The sequence below is a fragment of the Ursus americanus genome, chromosome 16 (assembly GCF_024610735.1).
Source record: "Ursus americanus isolate L20-20 chromosome 16, mUrsAme1.1.p, whole genome shotgun sequence".
In the NCBI taxonomy this organism is placed as follows: Eukaryota; Metazoa; Chordata; class Mammalia; order Carnivora; family Ursidae; genus Ursus; species Ursus americanus.
Genome location: NC_142142.1, coordinates 22,830,479 through 22,851,553, shown reverse-complemented (window position 1 = coordinate 22,851,553; position 21,075 = coordinate 22,830,479). Strand labels below are relative to the sequence as shown.

General features: G+C 38.5%; 2 protein-coding genes across 7 annotated transcripts in view; both read right to left on the bottom strand.

Annotated features, from left to right (window-relative positions):
- Nucleotides 1–1,406, bottom strand: part of LOC123803816 (tripartite motif-containing protein 64C-like) — an 89,411-nt gene extending 88,005 nt beyond the window's left edge. The window contains 1 exon segment of the mRNA XM_087868220.1: nt 1,342–1,406. The gene's annotated coding sequence lies outside the window, so the exon portion shown is untranslated.
- The window catches only part of LOC123803814 (glutamate carboxypeptidase 2), a 121,485-nt gene that overhangs the window by 27,070 nt on the left and 73,340 nt on the right, over nt 1–21,075 (bottom strand). For 3 of the 6 annotated variants that reach the window (XM_045815526.2, XM_045815525.2, XM_045815524.2), the window contains exons 14-18: nt 11,631–11,722; nt 9,961–10,051; nt 6,421–6,685; nt 6,060–6,141; nt 1,342–1,434 (exon numbers count right to left, since the gene is read on the bottom strand). In XM_045815526.2, coding sequence (XP_045671482.2) covers nt 1,342–1,434; nt 6,060–6,141; nt 6,421–6,685; nt 9,961–10,051; nt 11,631–11,722 — 623 coding nt within the window. Of the gene's footprint in view, nt 1–1,341; nt 1,435–6,059; nt 6,142–6,420; nt 6,686–9,960; nt 10,052–11,630; nt 11,723–16,452; nt 16,497–21,075 lie in introns of those variants that run through there. The other 3 variants (XM_045815527.2, XM_045815528.2, XM_045815529.2) reach the window with 3 other exon arrangements.

The following is a 21,075-nucleotide window of genomic DNA, read 5'->3' as shown; positions in this document are numbered from 1 at the left end:
TTTTATAGGGACTTAAGGATGTGGGCTTCCTGATTTTTCAGCTTGCCTTCTGGGGGGGGGAGGAGCCTGCCATGCTGATATTCAGGCAACCCTGTTTGGGTAGAGTTGCCCTGTCCCCTGTGGGGGGGTGGGGTGGGGATGGGCACAATGTGAACTGGTATTTCCAGGGTTTTGTTCTCTGGAGGCTTTTGTTGGCAGTTTTCTGTGACTCTTCTGAGAGTCAGAGCAGCAGTGGCCATATCCTAGTTTCTGTCTCAGAACAGAGAGATCACAGTCTGCTCTCCACTGAGCTCTCATGGCCACTTTAATTCTGTTTATGTCAGTGCTGCTAAAAGCCCCACAGCGTCCTGGGTTGTGCGCCCCACAGCCACTCTCCTAGGGAGAGTCCCTGGGAGTGCTGGCAAGTTTCTGTCCTTTTTGCTTCTAACACCACCAGCTGTCCCCAGTTCCTGCATGCGCTCCTGAGCTCCTTGTCTCAATCTGGATGCACATGCTCCTGATCACCAGATTTCAGTCTAACTCAAGTGTGCACTCCTGAGCTCTGGTTTTCAGTCTGGTTCCAGTGAGCACTCCAGAACTCCGGTTTTCAGTCTGGTCACACAGGCGTTCCACGGCTCCCGGTCTTAATCTGCTTTCTCGTGGGTACCAGTCCACGAATCCACCTGCTCCCCAGTGCAAGTGCCTACTGCTTCCCAGTGCCTGAACATGGTGGAAGTGTCCTTCCCCTTCCATTTATCTTCCAATACCTGTGCACGGATTCACGGCTCCCCGCTTGGTACCTTAATACTCAGTGCCGGAGATGTTCATTTTTAGAGATCCTGATGTATCTTCCTACGTCTCAGGCTGATTTCATGGGTGTTCAGGATGATCTGGTAGATACCCAGCTCGATTCAGGGGACTAGCTGAAAAAAGGTCCCCTACTCCTCTGCCATCTTTTTTCTTCCTCACATTTTTTACATTTTACATATATTTATTATGTCTTATGTGTATACATACATAAGTCAAATATATTTAAAATGAGAGCGGGGCTAAAATTATATAAACCATATATAAGCATGATTTTATAACTAACCAACGGAATTGGGGTGATTTTTATTTTCTACTTGTGACTTTGTTGATCTAAGTTTCCTACAATGAACATATATTAAATTATAATCTGAAATAAAAAACAATATAAAAAGAAAATGTAGCAATCATATTACATTATATGAAGAAATAATACATCATTTGTTATATATATTTTGAAATTTCTATTTGCTTACAAAAAATCAACTATATTTTTTCTGCAGTGCAAAAAATAAGAAAAAAGGATATAATGAGGAGTCATATTTGTATTCTTACCTATAGAAAGGCCTGTCTGGTAATCCTAAAGGATCAATAAATGCTCGTTCCAAAAACATCAGCTGATCATTCATAATTCTCAATAATATTGGGCTAAGTAAGAAAACAAATACAGATGTCACTTCATGAGAAAGCATGCACTGCACAGCAAAGTAAAAATTCACAAAAAAACTAAACATAAGTAATACATCTTAAGTCCCTATGATATGCAAATTAAGAAACTAGCCCACACAGTTACATTTTTAAAATCCTATAAAATACTATTCTGCTGAGGCTTATAATACCACAGAAAGTTATATGTGCCAGTTGAAAAAGTCAACAATACTTTTTATTTATATTGAACTAATTAATTGACAAACCTAGGTATTTAAATATAGGCAAGACATTTTTTATCTAAGGATCCTAATAATCTACTTAAAGAAGTGATTTTGATATTGAGTGGGATAGTCTATTAATGCTTAGTAGGGTTCCTGGAAAATTATACTAATTTACCAAATGATAGCCAATGTTTTTATTTTATTTTATTATTATTAAAGCCAAATGTCCTAGAAAATCATAATCTATGTCCATAAGGTCCTTTTCCAGAGGGAGGAAACATCATAGTTTTTAAGGACAGAAAATCAAATTCAGAGAATACATGGTGTTTTGAATCTCCTTAAGATTTATTTCTCATTGTTGATTTACTTTTATTTTTTTACCCACACAAAAATTTGGAGAGTACTGTAAAGTATAAGGGAAAAAAATCCCATATTCACCCCAGGATGACAGTTATTATACTACCTGGTTTACTTTGAGTTTTTCTCTACATTTGTTCAATAAAAATGTAATCAAACTTTATTTACAATTTTAAATATTTTTTGTTTACTTCACATTTTATTGTAAATATCTTACATTATATTTTCTTTATAATCAACTATTTTATGCTTCTAAAATGTTCAAATTGGCAGACATCTGATTTTTTAGTAATTTCTCTCCTCTTAGGTATTAACCATTTTGAATTATTTGGTATTTTTTAAATAAACTATTTTTATTTTTTAATTAAAAACTTTTTAAAAGAGATAGCAGGAGCAGGGGAAGAGTTGAATAGGGGCAGAAAGAGAGAGAATCTTCAGCAGGCTCCAAGCCCAGCATGGAACCTGACACGTGGATCCGTCCCTCTCACGACCCTGAGATCATGACCTGAGCCAAAATCATTTGGATGTTTAGCCCCTTGAATTGTTTGGTATTATAATTCATATCTTTCTCTGAGAAGCCCTTTTTTCTCTCCAAACTTGAAACTCTGTCCTGACGAAAATGGCCAAGAAATGGAAATAGTACGGCCAAGTCTAAGAACCTATATATGGCTCTTGAAACTTTAACAGTATGTATTTATGCTTTTCAAAAAAGCTTTTATTTTTTATTAATTTTTTTCAAAAAGGTTTTTAAAACAATTCACAATGCTATCAGAAAAGTGTGAGAGCAGGGGGATAGTTAAGATGGCGGAGGAGTAGGGGACCCCTTTTTCAGCCGGTCCCCTGAGTCGAGCTGAATAGGTACCATACCAGCCTAAATAACCACAGAATCAGCCTGAGATGCAGGAAGATACATCTGGATCTCTACAAATGAACATCTCCAGCACTGAGTATTGATGTACGAAGAGGGGAGCCATGAACCGCACACAGATATCGGAAGATAAACGGAAGGTGGAGGGAGCCGCCGTGTTCGAGAGGAAGACATAAAAAGATGGAAAGATATTCCATGCTCATGGATCGGAAGAATTAGCATAGTTAAAATGTCCATGCTACCCAGTGCAATCTACACTTTCAATGCTATCCCGATCAAAATACCGAGGACATTTTGCAAAGATCTGGAACAAATAGTCCTTAAATTTGTATGGAACCAGAAAAGGCCCCGAATCTCCAAGGAACTGTTGAAAAGGAAAAAGCAAAGCTGGGGGCATCACAATGCCGGATTTCGAGCTGTACTACAAAGCTGTGACCACAAAGACAGCATGGTACTGGCACAAAAACAGACACATAAACCAATGGAACAGAATAGAGAGCCCAGAGATGGACCCTCGGCTCTTTAGGCAACTAATCTTTGATAAAGCAGGAAAAAACATCCGGTGGGAAAAAGACAGTCTCTTCAATAATTGGTGCTGGGAAAATTGGACAGCTACATGCAAAAGAATGAAACTTGACCACTCTCTCACACCATACACAAAAATAAACTCCAAATGGATGAAAGACCTCGATGTGAGACAGGAATCCATCAAAATTCTAGAGGAGAACATAGGCAGCAACCTCTACGACTTCGGCCAAAGCAACCTTTTTCATGATACATCCCCAAAGACAAGAGAAACAAAAGATAAAATGAATTTATGGGACTTCATCAAGAGTAAAAGTTTCTGCACAGCCAAGGAAACAGTCAGAAAAACTAAGAGGCAGCCCACGGAATGGGAGAATATATTTGCAAATGACACTACAGATAAAGGACTGGTATCCAAGATCTACAAAAAACTTCCCAAACTCAATACATGAGAAACAAATAAACAAATCAAAAAATGGGCAGAAGATATGAACAGACACTTTTCCAATGAAGACATACAAATGGCTAACAGACACATGAAAAAATGTTCAAAATCATTAGCCATCAGGGAAATTCAAATCAAAACCACACTGAGATACCACCTTACACCAGTTAGAATGGCAAAAATAGACAAGGCAAGAAACAACAATTGTTGGAGAGGATGTGGAGAAAGGGGATCCCTCCTACATTGTTGGTGGGAATGCAAGTTGGTACAGCCACTCTGGAAAACAGTGTGGAGGTCCCTTAAAAAGTTAAAAATTGAGCTACCCTATGATCCAGCCATTGCACTACTGGGTGTTTACCCCAAAGATACAGACGTAGTAAAGAGAAGGGCCATATGCACTCCAATGTCCATAGCAGCATTATCCACAATAGCTAAATCGTGGAAGGAACCGAGATGCCCTTCAACAGATGACTGGATTAAGAAGTTGTGGTCCATATATACAATGGAATATTACTCAGCTATCAGAAAGAACGAGTTCTCAACATTTGCTACAACATGGACAGCACTGGAGGAGATAATGCTAAGTGAAATAAGTCAAGCAGAGAAAGACAACTATCATATGATTTCTCTCATCTATGGAACATAAAAACTAGGAAGATCTGTGGGAGAAGAAAGGGATAAAGGGGGGGTAATCAGAAGGGGGAATGAAACATGAGAGACTATGGACTATGAGAAACAAACTGAAAGCCTCAGAGGGGAGGGGGATGGGGGAATGGGATAGACCGGTGATGGGTAGTAAGGAGGGCACGTATTGCATGGTGCACTGGGTGTTATACACAACTAATGAATCATCGAGCCTTACATCGGAAACCGGGGATGTACTGTATGGTGACTAACATAATATAATAAAAAATCATTAAAAAAAAAAAAGTGTGAGAGCATCTGCTCCAGGGCACCATCTGGTGCAATGTGTACAAGCAGGTTTTAAATCATTAGTAAGTTGATATGAAGACAGCATAAGGTTATTTTGAAAATAGTATGATGTTATTTTCATCTGTATTTTTTAAACAGTAGTGAATTTGATTTTTTTTTTAACTGTTTCTATACAGGTAGTGTCTTCTTTTTTAATTGTCTTGCCAATTGCCAACATTTTCAGCTTGTTCTTTTGGATTTTCTTTCCAATTTTCAAAAAATATTTTTATAATGTTTATATTATAAACATGATTATAAATAAACATTATTATGCTGGAAAAGAGGTTTCCCAGTCTTCTATCTTTGCTATTGATGATTAACTTTCATATTATTAGCCATTTCAGTGTTCTCAAACCTGACTGTTTTGTCATTTCCCTATTGCTTTTAAACTTGGAATTTGACTTCCAAGAAATTTCAACTTTTAGTAAAGAATTCTTCTACAACCATTGCTTACGTTTGCAAGCAATGTCAAGTGAGATTCTGAACTCACTTTCTTATCAGTTCCTAGAAGAGCTTAAACAACATTATTGTTGAATATGGACTGTCTGCTCTTATCTTTCTATGTATTTTTGCATCACTCCCCAAGGAGTTTATATTTTTATCATCATAGCAGGCTTCATATACAATTGATGTTCCCTCTCAAAATTCCACTTTAAAAGAAGTTCCTTAATACCCTCACATTATGTTTCTCCCATCTTAAAGTTCTATTCCAATTATGTTTACTTTGGTGATTTCACACAGGATTTATCCTAAATGCTTAATTTTGGGAGAAAACTGGCTTCTCAATACTTGTTATTCTGGAGAAAGAATTTTACCAGGTGGAAGTGGAAATATTGGAGGAACTCTGGAGGTAATGACATTAAGAAGACAAAGAAAAGAAGGTGTGCTCTGAAAATGGGAGAATTAGTTGAAGTATGATGGACAATGAAAGAACAAGAGACAAAGCTAGAAAAAGCTGGGGTCACACAGCGGAGGACCTTCAGTGCTAAGGTGGGAATTTTGTAACTAATAGCTGGTAGTTAAGGAGACACTGGCATTTCTCAATACATGGCTGCCACTCAGAAAGTTAGAGATGGGTCTTAGAGAGATATGGCAGCCCTGTACAGGATGCCTTACAGTGGAGAGACAGAAGGGAGCAAAACATTTTCCAAAGATATTTCAGCAACAAAGATGTAATTAGTATCTCTTTTTCATTGTATCTATCACAGGCATAACTTAAAAATGTAGAACATACTTGTTTTTGTCCAAGTCTTGAAGTCTCTCACTGAACTTAGAAGCAATTTCTGTAAAGTTCTTCACGGCAGAGAAAAGTGAATCTGAAATAGAAATTGGGGCCTAATGGCATTGTCCTATGGCTTATGCAAAGGGAACAATATAGGAAGCTGTTTGTCCTCTTCTGCATTTACACAGTATTTATATTTTATATATTACAAGAGAAGCATCAGTGAAATGGCACATACCTTTATAGATGTAAACAAAGTATCTGATCACATGGACTGGCAATAAATAATAAGGGCACTAAGGCAGATCATAACATTTCAGAGATTAATTGAAACACACAGATAATGAATTTTGAAAGAGGAAGTGTAGCATACCAAATGACACACTGTATGTTTTCATTTCTTGTGGATGTTTCATTGAAATATTGTAGATTTTGTCAGCATACTTTCTCAAAACTATAGCATAATCTCGACAGTCAAATGGGAGCACTATGGAATTGGCTAGTTCAAATACCATCCCTCCTCGAACCTGGGCCACAGTGAGGTGATACTTAAAAGTTGGATCATAAAACTTTTCCACCAATTCATATGTTTCATAGACACTGTGATACAATGGATAGCTCCTGAATTTGTTTGTTGCCTACAAAAAACAAACAAACAAAACACACAAAAACCAAAATATATTTCTTGTAAGATAGCTTATAATAAAATGTATAGTACAATATTTACTATTAATACTAGTAAAACTGTTTTGGTCAGTAATGAATAAAGGAATGTATTTAAGAACCTCAATAAGCCACTTAATAAGGGGTTAATATTATAATATTAAAATATACCCCAGATTTGTAATTTAAAAATATGTGTACATAACATAAATGATAGTATAAAAATTATCTGGAAAGACCTAACAGTTTTGCCTTCAAGGATACAGGAGATGTGAAAACGTTTCTGAAACAAAGACAAGATAATGTTGCATTTCAGTACAAACAATTTAAGAAGACAAGGAATTGTTGGAGGCAATTGTAAATGAACATTACACAATATTATATAGGGTAATGCTGCAAATTGTTAATGATTAAAATTCCACAAATGGATGATTCTCTGGCAAACAGCATGCGGAAACATGAAGAGTCCATGCAGTGAGGAATTCAGTAGTGGATCCAAAATCTCACGAAGGAGAGAGAAGGAATGCTCAGACATATGAAGACACCAAGAACATACACAAAAGGCAAGAGACAAGGAGTTTTCAAACAATGAATTGCTGATTTATGCCTTTTGCCTGCCTTAGTTAGTTGTTTACTTTTTTATTAATATAGAAGAACACTATATAGTGGTGTGTTGAAGAGGCTGGGATTCTAAAATTAGACAGCTAGAGTTTGAATTCAGGCTTTAGGATTTATTACCAAATAACTTTGAGTGGTTATTAACCCAAAGATTATTAGCTTTTCTTTACTGTAGTATTCTCATGAGTAAAGCATAGATAATATTAATATCTACCCTCACCCCACCCCCATCTAAGCCTGCCTGAGTCCTACCCCAGTGGTAGGATTAAAGATTTCCTGTCTGGAGAGAATAACTAGTCCAAGAGAAAAGACCTATAGATTCTCAGTTGTCACTTCCCCATGAAGCATCTAGAACAGGCACTCTCAATCATTCTTCTCTGAAGCTTCCCACTTGACAAGGGCCACCCTTGCATACAGGGCTTTGGTCAGCTTTTTATGGACTAATTCCTAAATAAGACAGGTTGCCAAAGATGACCAAGCATTTGAAAACAGCCTATGACTTGAAAGGTACAGACCAAACACACAAACTAAAAGAAAATCACTCAACAGTAAGGATGTACTGCATGGAATGAAGGGAAACTTTAATAACAGTAATAATTCTCCCTCCACTCTGCAGCTCCCCCTGCTGTGCTCTTTCTCTCTCTCTAACAAATAAATAAAATCTTTTAAAAAATAGCTCAAAAAAGACAAAATAGGAAGAAGTGATCAAAGGGAAAAGCATTCCCTCCAACTGTAAGACATGTTTCCAGACCAAAGGGCCCACTCTGTACCCAGCCCACTGTAAGGAAAAATGGCATAACCAAGGCACAGACATACACCAAGGACCACATGGAACATACTAAAACTTTCCTTTAAAAAAAACATGGTACTGGTATGGATACAGATACATAGATCAATGAATGAAATAGAATACAGAGCCCAGAAATAAATCCATACATATGTGGTCATTTAATCTATGACAAAGGAAGCAAGAATGACACAGTGGGGAAATGACAGCCTCTTCAATAAATAGTGCTGGGAAAACTGGACTGCTACATGCAGAAGAATGAAACTGGACCAGTTTCTTACCCCATATACAAAAAATAAATTCAAAATTGATGAAAGACTTGAACTGAAGACCTGAAATATTAAAACTCTTGGAAGAAAACATGAGCACTAAGCTCTTTGACATGGCCTTAGCAATATTCTCTTGAACCAGCCTCCTCCAGCAAGGGCAGCAAAAGCTAAAATATACACATGGGACTACATCAAAATAAAAAGCTTCTGCACAGCAAAGAAAACATCAACAAAAGGAAAAGGCAACCTACTGAGCAAGATAATCATACATTCATTAAGGATTTATTTTCCCAAATAGTTAAAGAACTTGCACAACTCTGTATCAAAAATACAAAAAAATCTGATTAAAAACTGGGCAGAGGTAAAAAAAAAAACTGGGCAGATGATTTGAATAGACATTTTTACAAAGAAGACACACAGATGGCCAACAGGTACATAAAAAATGTTCAACATCACTAACCATCAGAGAAATGCAAATCAAAATCACAATGAGATATCACATCACACCTGGAAGATTGGCTATTATCAAAGAGGCAAAATATAACAAGTGTTGTGGAGGTTGTGGAGAAAAGGAACCCTCATGCACCCTTGGTGGGAATGCAAACTGCTGAAGCTGCTGTGGAAAACAGTAAGGAGATTCCTCAAAAATTTAAAAATAGAACTACCATACAATCCAGCAGTTCCACTGCTGGGTATTTATCTGAAGACAATGAAAACATCAATTCAAAGAGATACAAGCACCCCTATGTTCACTGCATTATTTACAATAGCCAAGATATGGAAGTAGCCTAATTGTCCATTAATAGGTGAACACACACACACACACACGCATATATGTATATGTATAAGCACACACACAGAGGAATATTACTCAGCCATAAGAAAGAATGAAATCTTGCCATTTGCAATATGGATGGACCTAGAGAGTAACTTGCCAAGTGACATAAGTCAGAGAAAGATGAATACCACACAATTCCTTATACGTGGGATCTAAAAAAAACAAAAACAAATGAACACATAAAACAAGAACAGACTACAGATACAAAAAACAAACTGCTGTTGTTTACCAGAGAGGGGAGGGGTTAAAGGGTAGGGAAAATAGGTGAAGGGGGTTAAGAGGTACAAACTTTCAGTGATAAAATAATTAAGTCCTGGAGGTGTAAAGTACAGCACTAGAAATATAGTCAATAATATTGTAATAACTTTGCATATCAATAGATGGTTACTAGATATTGTGGGGATCATTTTGTAATCTATAAAAATCCTGAATCACTATGATGCACACCTGAAACTAATAAGATATTGAATGCCAATTATATTTCAATAAAAGGAAAAAATCAGAGCCAAGGGATCAGGGATCAAATAGCACCAAATTTCTCAACAGCAATCCTGAAGGCTGGAACACACTGAGGGATGAGTTCAGAATTCTGAGGATATTTTTTGAGGGTTTTTACTTCTGTTTCAAATTCCTCTATTTCTCTAGGGCTTATGTCACTCCCCCTTTTAAATTCAGAATTATTTGTTTAAGATAAAATATATTCATAAGTAATCTTGAAAAACGTACTGACAGACTTACCCAATTTTTAGTGTACCGTGCTCTGCCTGAAGCAATTCCAAGTCTTTGGAAGAACACTTCAAAGTCATTACCAGATCCCAATTTACTAATCCTTTTAGGGATAAAATAAGAGATTATCTGAGTAGTTTCTTCAGTGAGTATAAATTAAAGATTAATTAAACTCCATTCTTGTTCTTATAAATATAATTTTTCTTTATAAAAGTCATGTCAGACAAGCAACAACAACAAAAACTGATTGACAAGAATATCAGTCCTGATCACAAAATATCTACTTCCATAAGAGTGTTTTGGGTAGTAACGACCATTGCTTTTTTGGGTTCCTGGACCCAATTCCAACATGTGGATGGGGATGTTTGGTGTTTCCCCATACCAACGACAAGCAAAGCTCTGGGACACCAGCTGGGTGGTGTCCTCCAATTCAACTCAATTCTGAGACTGAAGGTAGCACCAGATTCCACAGGTGAAGGACTCAGTCCCACAAAACTGTCCCTCCACTGATTTCAGAAGCCAACAACAAAGAAGATAACAAACCCAGGTTTTTATTTATGTTTCTGACCAACAGGCTACAGATTGGAGATTCCCAAGTTCCCTTTCTTGCATTCAACTAATTTGCTAGAGCTGTTTCCAGAATCCAGAGAATCATTTTACTTACTAGATCACTGGTTTACTATAAAAGGATATAACTTGGGAGAAGCCAGATGGAGGAGGTGCAGAGGGCAAGGTGTGGGAAAAGGTACAGAGCTATCCATGCCCTCCCCAGGGGTGCCACACCACTCTGCTTTAAATTCCATGTATCCACCAACGTGGAAGGTCTCTGAATCCTGTCTCCATGGGTTTGTATGGAGGCTTCATTACAAAGGCATGTAATGAAGATTGATTCAACCTCTGCTCATGGGGTGGGACTGAAAGTCCTAACCCTCTAAGTATATGGTTGGTTCTCCTGGCCATCAGTCCCCATCCTTACGTGCGGTCCAAAGGTCACCCTGCTAACATAACAAGAGACATGCTGTCTCTTTCATCACTTAGAACATTCTAAAGATTTTAGGAGCTCTCTGTGACATGAAAGGGGCCAAAAATTGAATATATACTTCCTACTATAAATCATTTAATCACAATTACATAAGTTACTTTTTTTAAAGATTAAGTTGTAAAATATTTGCCCTCAATTTATTTTATCATCTGTATTTGTTGTTCATGATAAAGTTAAAAGAAGCACAAGTTTGATTAGATAATTCAGATATAAATCCTATCTTAATAATTTTTAATTATTCATACTCTAGATAGGTATAATCTTATCTATAATCAATCTATGTCTCTGAGATATTTATTCCTCTAACCCAACCAATATTGAAATGATGCCTGTATTTTTTTTACAGTAACCAAAATATTTTTTAACTGTATGATATTCAGAAAAAAGAAAATGTATTGAGTAACAAGGGGACAGAAGTGAGAGGGGAACTACTTTCCACCATTATAACTTTTGATTTATGGACCATGCATATATATTGTCTGCTCAAAAAAGAACCATAGCCTATAGATTTAACTTCAAGACACATAGTAATATTTTATTCGTGAACCAAAGCGTTGCCTTCTCTTTATCATTGAAAGAAAATACACTTTGATTCAACCCAATCCCATACTATATCTAGTAGAGAGTCTTGGTTATTTACCTGGGCATGCCACTGAACTCCTGTGAAGGACTTTTTCCATTCCAGCTCTCATAGAGAGATTTACCTTCAAACCCTTCATCAGGGCTTTGGAGCTACACAAATTAAAAGGGAAAAAAAGAAAATACTTATAAATCAGATATTTTAAAATTTAAATGTCCATTAACCAGGGAATGAATAACTATATTCAGCAAAGCACGTGATACAATTTACACATAAGCTGTAATTAAGAATTACAATAATGAGTTTCTGACAATAGGGGAAAATGTTCATGCTATTATATTTAAATGTGACAATCATAAAAAATACATGCAGTGTATGGAAAAGAAGGCCAAATTATTACCAAGCCAGTGTATGTAAATGAATGGTCATATTGTAAGATTTTTTAGTCTATTTTTTCTGACTTGATGGAGGCTGTTCTCAAAAACACATTTCTCTCCTCTTATAAAAAAAAATGAAAGGAAGCAAGATGATTAACAGAATGTATTTCTTTTAATATTGCGTCTTGCCAGTGAGGTTGCATAAATCATTAAATAATATATATTAAAAACAAATGAATTAATATTTTATTTAATTGAGTGTTTATTGTAATTGTGTTAAATATTGGACTTTAAATACATTTTCTGATTTTACAGATGAGAAAACCAAGGAAAAAAACATGATCTATTATTGAGTTCTAGACTATTCCTGAAATTAGATGTTATGCTGCAAACATTTCACAAACTAAATTTAGTTAATGTTCCATCAACTATTTACAGGTTATTCACTATACATTATATGTATACAATGTTTTTATTTTATACTTAATAAAAGCCCTACGTTCTATTTTCCAAAAATTCAATTTTTAAAAGTTTATAGAGTACTTATGTCATTTAAGACTTTGTGTGAATGCCAGGGATACGAAGCTTAATAAGACACATTAGATACTCTCTATGAGTAGGAACTGCAAGTAAAAATGTGGAATTTAATGTGCTAGGTGCAAAGGTCTATGGGAACACACATAAATTTGCATAAGCATGAGAAGAGAGTCAGAACTTAGGTTAACAAAAATTATATTATTTACATCTTAATTTACAAAATATGAATAAATAAGGAACAGAAGAATTTCACTCAAGTTTATAAATTGACACAAAATTTTGATATAAGGGACAGCACTGTTCCATTTATTCTAAGAAATGCACATTTAGAACAGTGTAGAAATATAGAACTAAATTCTCAGTTTATCCTGCAAATGTAAAATGCTAGGAATCACTCTCCCCAAATAAATAAAACATAATAAAACAAACTCCAAAACAGTCAAACATCACAAAATTTCAAATCTGACCTAGAGAGTAGTGTTTTTGCAAATGTCCCCGGGTGCCACCAAACCAGCCAGTAAACAAATATAACTGCCGAGCTTCCTTAGCACTTACCTTAAATTACATGAATGGTGAAAATTCTCAGAAACACCCTGTTGCAGATACTTAGATTTTTACACACTTCATGGAAATTGATAAAACTGCAGACAAATGATTCAGCTCTTGAGTAATGACATGAATAGATTTTTTTCAAATTATTTTTTTTCTAATCCTAGAGGAGAAGCTAAGTTATAAGATTACATTCCATGCTTTTGAAACCAAAGGTTAATAACATTTAAGTCTTACTTAAAATCCTTTTCTGAAGGGGAATAGTTGTGTCTTCTTTGGTAATTATACTTCAACTGGTAATTCTATTAAACAGGCAAGTCTTTTTTTCCTTTCCACTTCAAATCAGGTAATTAGCAGTAAAACAAAGATCTGCCAAGCAACAACTTCATTATGATGAACCCTAGGCCTGGTGGACTGAGGATAAGGACAAGGGAAGTGAAGAGTTGCCTGACAGTCCCAGAGGAATTCGGGCACAATCTCTCCAGCAGGTTTGGGATCTTCTGCTGCTGTCAGAATTAAAAGAGGATGTCAGGGGGAGGGAGGGATGAGAGATGGAGAAAGAGTAGGGGGTCCCCTTTTTCAGCTGGTCCCCTGAATGGAGCTGGATATATATCAGACCATCCTGAACACCCATGGAATCAGCCTGAGACCCAGGAAGATACATCTGGATCTCTACAAGTGAACATCTCCAGCACTGAGTATTGAGGTACGAAGTGGGGAGCCGTGAATCCGCGCACAGATAACAGAAGAGAAATGGAAGGGGGAGGGAGCCTCTGCACTTGGGTGCCAGGAAGCGGTAGCCACCTGCACTGGGGAGCGGCCGGACTCACAGACGGGCACTGGCAAGAGAACAGACTGAGACCTTGAACCTGGGAACATGGGTGCGTCCAAACTGAAAACCTGTGCTCCAGAGTGTGCGCGAACGACACTGAAACAGGGAGCTCGGGAGCGTGTGTGGGGGCGGCTGGCAGCTGGCAGTGTTAGAAACACAAAGAATAGAGACATGCCGGCCCTGGAAGGAGGGCTGGGATGCTGGCTGCAGGGTTTTTAGCAGCACCAAAACAAAGAGAGTCAAAGAGGCCAGGAGAGCTCAGTGGAGAGCAGACTGAGATCTGTATGTTCTGAGACAGAGGCTAGGATACAGCCACTGCTGCTCTGACTCTCAGAAGAGTCACAGAAAACTGCCAGGGAAAGCTGCCAGAGAACAAAAGCCTGGAAAAACCAGCTCATATTGTGCCCATTCCCATCCCCCCTTGCAGGGGACAGGGAGACTCCATCCAAACAGGGTTGCCTGAATATCAGCATGGCAGGCCCCTCCCCAGAAGGCAGGCTGAAAAATCAAGAAGCCCACATCCCTAAGGTCCCTATAAAACAAGTGCACACTGCCTGGATCCTGGTGAATAATTTGGGCTCTGGGCAACCCTGCAAACTCTCCTCATCAGAATGACAAGAAGGAGAAATCCCCCCCAAGCAAAGAAAAGATAATGAACCTGTGGCCTGAGCCACAGAACTGGTGGAAATGGATATAACCAAATTATCAGAAATGGAGATCAGAGTAACAATGGTCAAGATGATGTGTAGACTTGAAAAAATATTAATGAAAATATTAATAAGAATATAGAATCTCTAAGGGTGGAAATGAAAGTGAATCTGGCAGAAATTAAAAATGCTATGAATCAAATGCAGTCAAACCTAGACACTCTGACGGCCAGGATAAATGAGGCAGAAGAACGAATTAGTGAATTGGAAGATGGGATGGTAGAAGAGAAAGCTAAAACAGAAACTTGGCTCAAAAAAATCCAATCTGAGGAGGGGAGTTAAGATGGCAGAGGAGTAGGGGACCCCTTTTTCAGCCAGTCCCCTGAGTTGACTTGGATAGGTACCAGACCAGCCTGAACATCCATGGAATCAGCATGAGACGCAGGAAGATACGTCTGGATCTCTACAAATGAACATCTCCAGAGCTGAGTATTGAGGTATGAAGCGGGGAGCCATGAAACCTCGCACAGATATCAGAAGATAAAGGGAAGGCGGAGGGAGCCGCCACATTTGGGCACCAGGAAGCAGGAGCCAACTGCACGGGGGAGCGGGCGGACTCACGGACCGGCACCCGTGAGGGAGCAGACTGAGACCGTGAACCAGGAAACGGGTGCAAGACCAGTCTGAAAATTGGAGCTCCCATGCACTCACTGGAACAAGAATGAGACCGGGAGCTCCAGGAGCACGTGGGGATGGCTGGCGGCTGGCAGCTGGTGGCTGGCGACTGGCAGTGTGAGAAACACAAGGGACAGAGACACGCCAGCTCTGGAAGTGAGGGCTGGGACACCGGGTATGGGGCGCACATCCCGGGATGCTGCAGGATTGAGCAGCACCAACAGAATCAGAGTTAAAGTGGCCAGAATATCAGTGGAGAACGGTCCGTGATCCCTCTGTTATGAGACAGAGGCTGAGATTAAGCCACTGCTGCTCTGATTCTCAGAAGAGGCACATCAAACCACCAGGGAAAGCCGCCAGAGAACAAAAGCCTGGAAATACCGGCTCACAGTGTGCCCATCCCCATCACTCCTCGCAGGGGACATGGAGACTCTACCCAAAAAGGGTTGCCTGAGTATCAGCGTGGCAGGCCCCTCCCCCAGAAGGCAGGCTGAAATATCAAGAAGCCCACATCCCTAAGATCCCTATAAAACAAGGCCACATGGCCTGGGTCCCGGTCAATAATTTGGGCTCTGGACAACCCCGCAACCTCTCCTCATCAAAATGACGAGAAGGAGAAGTCCCCCCCAGCAAAGACAAGACAATGAGTCTGTGGCCTATGCCACAGAACTAATGGATATGGAGATAACCAAATTATCAGAAATGGAGTTCAGAGTAATAATGGTCAAGATGATGTGTAGACTTGAAAAAAGTATTAACGAAAATGTTAATGAGAATGTAGAATCTCTAAAGGAAGAAATGAGAGTGAACCTGGCAGAAATTAAAAATTCTGAGCCAAATGCTGTCAAAACTAGAGGCTCTGACGGCCAGGGTGAATGAGGAAGAAGTACGTATCAGCGAATTGAAGGATGGGTTACTAGAAGAGAAAGCTAGAATAGAATCGGGACTCAAAAAAATCCACACACAGGAATGTAGGTTACAGGAGATTACTGACTCCATGAAACGTTCCAATGTCAGAATCATTGGCATCCCCAAGGGGGTGGAGAAAAACAGAGGTCTAGAAGAGATATTTGAACAAATTATAGCTGAAAATTTCCCTAATCTAGTGAGGGAAACAAACATTCATATCCAACAGGCAGAGAGGGCCCCTCCCATGCTCAACCACGGCAAACCTACACCACATCACGTCATAGTGCATATTCGCAAATATTACATCCAAGGATACAGTATTGAAAGCAGCCAGGGCAAAGAAATCTCTCACTTACCAACGCAAGGGTTTCAGAATTACGTCAGACCTGTCTACACAGACCTGGAATGAGAGAAGGGGGGCATTTTTACAGCTCTTTCAGAGAAAAACATGCAACCAAGGATCCTTTATCCAGCAAGGCTGTCATTCAGAATTGATGGAGAAATAAAGACCTTCCAGAATCGCCAGTCATTGACCAATTTTGTAACCACGAAACCAGCACTACAGGAGATATTACGGGGGGTTCTATAAAAGTAAAAAGACCCCAAGAGTGATACAGAACAGAAAGTCACAATCTATAGAAACAAAGACTTTACTGGCAACATGGCATAGTTAAAATTCTATCTCTCAATAATCACTCTCAATGTAAATGGCCTAAATGCTCCCATAAAGTGCCACAGGGTTGCAGGTGGGATAAAAAGACATGACCCATCCATTTGCTGTCTACAAGAGACTCATTTTGAACCTAAAGATACATTCAGACTGAAAGTAAAGGGATGGAAATCCATCTTTCACGCAAATGGACCTAAAAAGAGAACTGGGGTAGCAATTCTCACATCAGACAGATTGGATTTTAAACTAAAGACCATAGTTAGAGACATAGAAGGGCACTATATTATTCTTAAAGGATGTATCCAAAAAGTGGATATGACAATTATAAATATATATGCCCCCAACAGGGGAACAGCAAGATACACAAGCCAACTCTTAACCAGAATAAAGAGACATATAGATAAAAATACGCTAATAGTAGGGGACCTCAACACTCCACTATCAGCAATAGACAGATCACCAAAGCAAGAAATCAGCAAAGAAACAAGAGCTTTGAATGCCATAATCAACAAGCTGGACCTCATAGATATATATAGAACACTACACATCAGAACCAAAGAACACTCATTCTATTCTAATGCCCATGGATTATTCTCAAGAATAGACCATGTTCTGGGTCACAAAACAGGTCTCGACTGATACCAAAGGACGGAAATTATTCCCTGGATATTCAGACCACAATGCTCTGAAATTGGAACTCAACCAGAAAGAAAAATTTGGAAGAAACTCAAACTTTGGAGACTAAGAACCTTCCCAGTCAGGAATGATTTGATGAACCAGGAAATCTAAAATCAATTTCAACAATTTATGGAGACCAATGAGAATGAAAACAAAACAGTCCAAAACCTAGGGGATACTGCAAAGACAGTCCTAGGGGGAAATACATAGCCATCCAAGCCTCACTCAAAAGAACAGAAAAATCTAAAATGCAGTTTTTATATTCTCACCTCAAGTAGCTAAAACAGCAAAAGAGGGACAGGCCTAACCCATGCACGAAGAAGCAGTTGAACAAGATTAGAGCAGAAATCAATGAATTAGAAACCAGGAGTACAGTAGAGCAGATCAACAGAACTAGAAGCTGGTTCTTTGAGAGAATTAATAAAATTGACAGACCACTGGCAAGACTTATCCAAAACAATAGAGAAAGGACCCAAATTAATAAAATTATGAATGAAAAAGGAGAGGTCACAACCAACACCAATGAAATTGGAAGGATTATTAGAAGCTTTTACCAACAGCTTTATGCCAATAAATTAAGCAATCTGGATGAGATGGAGGCCTTCCTGGAAACCTATAAACTACCAAGACTGAAACAGGAAGAAATTGATTTTTTAAACAGGCCAATTAATTAGGAATAGATTGAGTCAGTGATAAACAACCTTCCAAAAAACAAAACCCCAGGCCTGGACGGTTTTCCTGGGGATTTTACCAAACATTCAAAGAAGAAATAATACCTATTCTCCTAAAGCTATTTCAAAAAATAGAAACATAAGGAAAGCTACCAAACTCATTCTATGAGATGAATATTACCTTATTCCCCAAACCAGGCAAAGACCCCAACAAAAAAGGACAATTACAGACTGATTTCCCTAATGAATATGGACCCCAAAATCCTCAACAAGACCCTGGATAATAGAATCCAACAGTACATTAAAAGGATTATCCATCATGTCCAAGTGGGATTCATCCCTGGGATGCAAGGGTGGTTCAACATTCGCAAATCTATCAGTGTCATACATCATATCAACAAGAAAAGAGTCAAGAACCATGTGATCCTCTCAATTGATGCAGAAAAAGCATTTGACAAAGTACAGTATCCTTTCCTGATTAAAGCACTTCAGAGTGTAGGGATAGAGGGCACATTCCTTAATTTCATAAAAACCATCTATGAAAAGCCTACAGCAAATATCATTCTCAATGGGGAAAAGCTGGAAGCCTTTACCTTAAGATCACGAACACGACAAGGATGTCCACTCTTGCCATTATTATTCAACATAGTACTAGAAGTCCTTGCAACAGCAATCAGACAACAAAAACGGATAAAAGATATCCAAATCAGCAAAGAAGAAGTCAAACTGTCTCACTTCGCAGATGACATGATACTCTATATGGAAAACCCAATAGAATCCACCCCCAAACTACTAGAAGGTATAGAACAATTCAGTAATGTGGCGGGATAGAAAATCAATGCCAGAAATCAGTTGCATTTCTATACATGAACAATGAGCCTGAAGAAAGAGAAATTAGGGAATCCATTCCATTTACAATAGCACCAGAAATTATACGTTATCTCAGAATTAACTTAACCAGAAAGGTAAAAGATCTATATTCTAGAAACTACAAATCACTCTTGGAAGACATTGAAGAAGACACAAAAAGATGGAAAAATAATCCATGCTCAGGGATTGGAAGAATTAACATAGTTAAAATGACCATGCTACCCAGAGCAATCTACATTTTCAATGCCATCCCGATCAAAATACCAATGACATTTTTCAAGGAACTGGAACAAACAGCCCTTAAATTTGTGTGGAACCAGAAAAGGCCCTGAATCGCCAAGGAATTGTTGAAAAGGGAAAACAAAGCTGGGGGCATCACAATGCCAGATTTCAAGCTATACTACAAAGCTGTGATCACAAAGACAGCATGATACTGGCACAAAAACAGATACATAGACCAATAGAACAGAATAGAGAAACCAGAAATCGACCCTCGGCTCTTTGGGCAACTAATCTTTGACTAAACAGGAAAAAACATCCAGTGGAAAAAAGGCAGTCTCTTCAATAAATGGTGCTGGAACACTGGACAGCTACATGCAAGAGAATGAAAATTGACCACTCTCTCACACCATACACAAAGATAAACAACAAATGGATGAAAGACCTCGATGTGAGACAGAAATCCATCAAAATCATAGAGGAGAACATGGGCAACAACCTCTGTGACATCGGCTACAGGAACTTTTTTCATTACACATCTTCCAAGGCAAGAGAAACAAAAGAAAAAGTGTACTTGTGGGAGTTCATCAAAATAAAAAGCTTCTGCACAGCCTAGGAAACAGTCAAAAAAACTAAGAGGTGGCCCACGGAATGGGAGAAGATATTTGCAAGGCTCTACAGATAAAGGCCTGGTATCCAAGATCTACAAAGAACTTCTGAAACTCAATACACAAGAAATAAATAAACAAATCATAAAATGGGCAGAAGATATGAATAGACACTTTTCCAATGAAGTCAATACAAACGACTAACAGACACACAAAAAAATGTTCAAAATCATTAGCCATCAGGGAAATTCAAATCAAAACCACAATGAGATAACACCTTACACCAGTTAGAATGGCAAAAATTGACAAGGGATGAAACAACATTTGTTGGAGAGGATGTGGAGAGATGGGATCCCTCTTACATTGTTGGTTGGAATGCAAATTGGTACAGCCACTCTGGAAAATAGTGTGGAGGTCCCTTAAAAAGTTAAAAATTGAGCTCCCTATGATCCAGCCATTCATTGCACTACTGGGGATTTACCCCAAAGATACAGATGTAGTGAAGAGAAGGGCCTTATGCACCCCAATGTTCATAGCAGCATTGTCCACAATAGCTAAATCATGGAAGGAACCGAGATGCCCTTCAACAGATGACTGGATTAAAAGATGTGGTCTATATATACAATGGAATATTACTCAGCCCTCAAAAAGAATGATTTCTCAACATTCGCTGCCACATTGATGGGACTGGAGGAGATAATGCTAAGCGAAATAAGTCAAGCAGAGAAAGACAATTATCATATGGTTTCACTCATTTATGGAACATAAGAAGTAGGAATATCAGTAGGAGAAGAAAGGGGAGAAGAAAGGGGGGTAAACAGAAGGGGGAATGAACCATGAGAGACTATGGACTCTGGGAAACAAACTGAGGGCTTCAGAGGGGAGGGGGGTGGGGGAATGGGATAGGCTGGTGATGGGTAGTAAGGAAGGCACGTATTGCATGGTGCACTGGGTGTTATACGCAATTAATGAATCATGGAACTTTACATCAAAAACTAGGAATGTACTCTATGGTGACTAACATAATATAATTTTAAAAATTAAAAAATTATAAATAAAAAATAAAATTTAGATTATGGGGTCAACTGGGTGGCTCAGTCAATTACGTGCCTGAGTCCTGATTTCAGCTCAGGTCATGATTTCAGGGTCATGGGATGGAGCCCTACATGGGGCTCTGCACTCAGTATGGAATCTGCTTGTTCCTCTCCCTCTGCACCCCCACCCCCACATGCTCTTTCCCTCTCTTTCTCTCTCAAATAAATA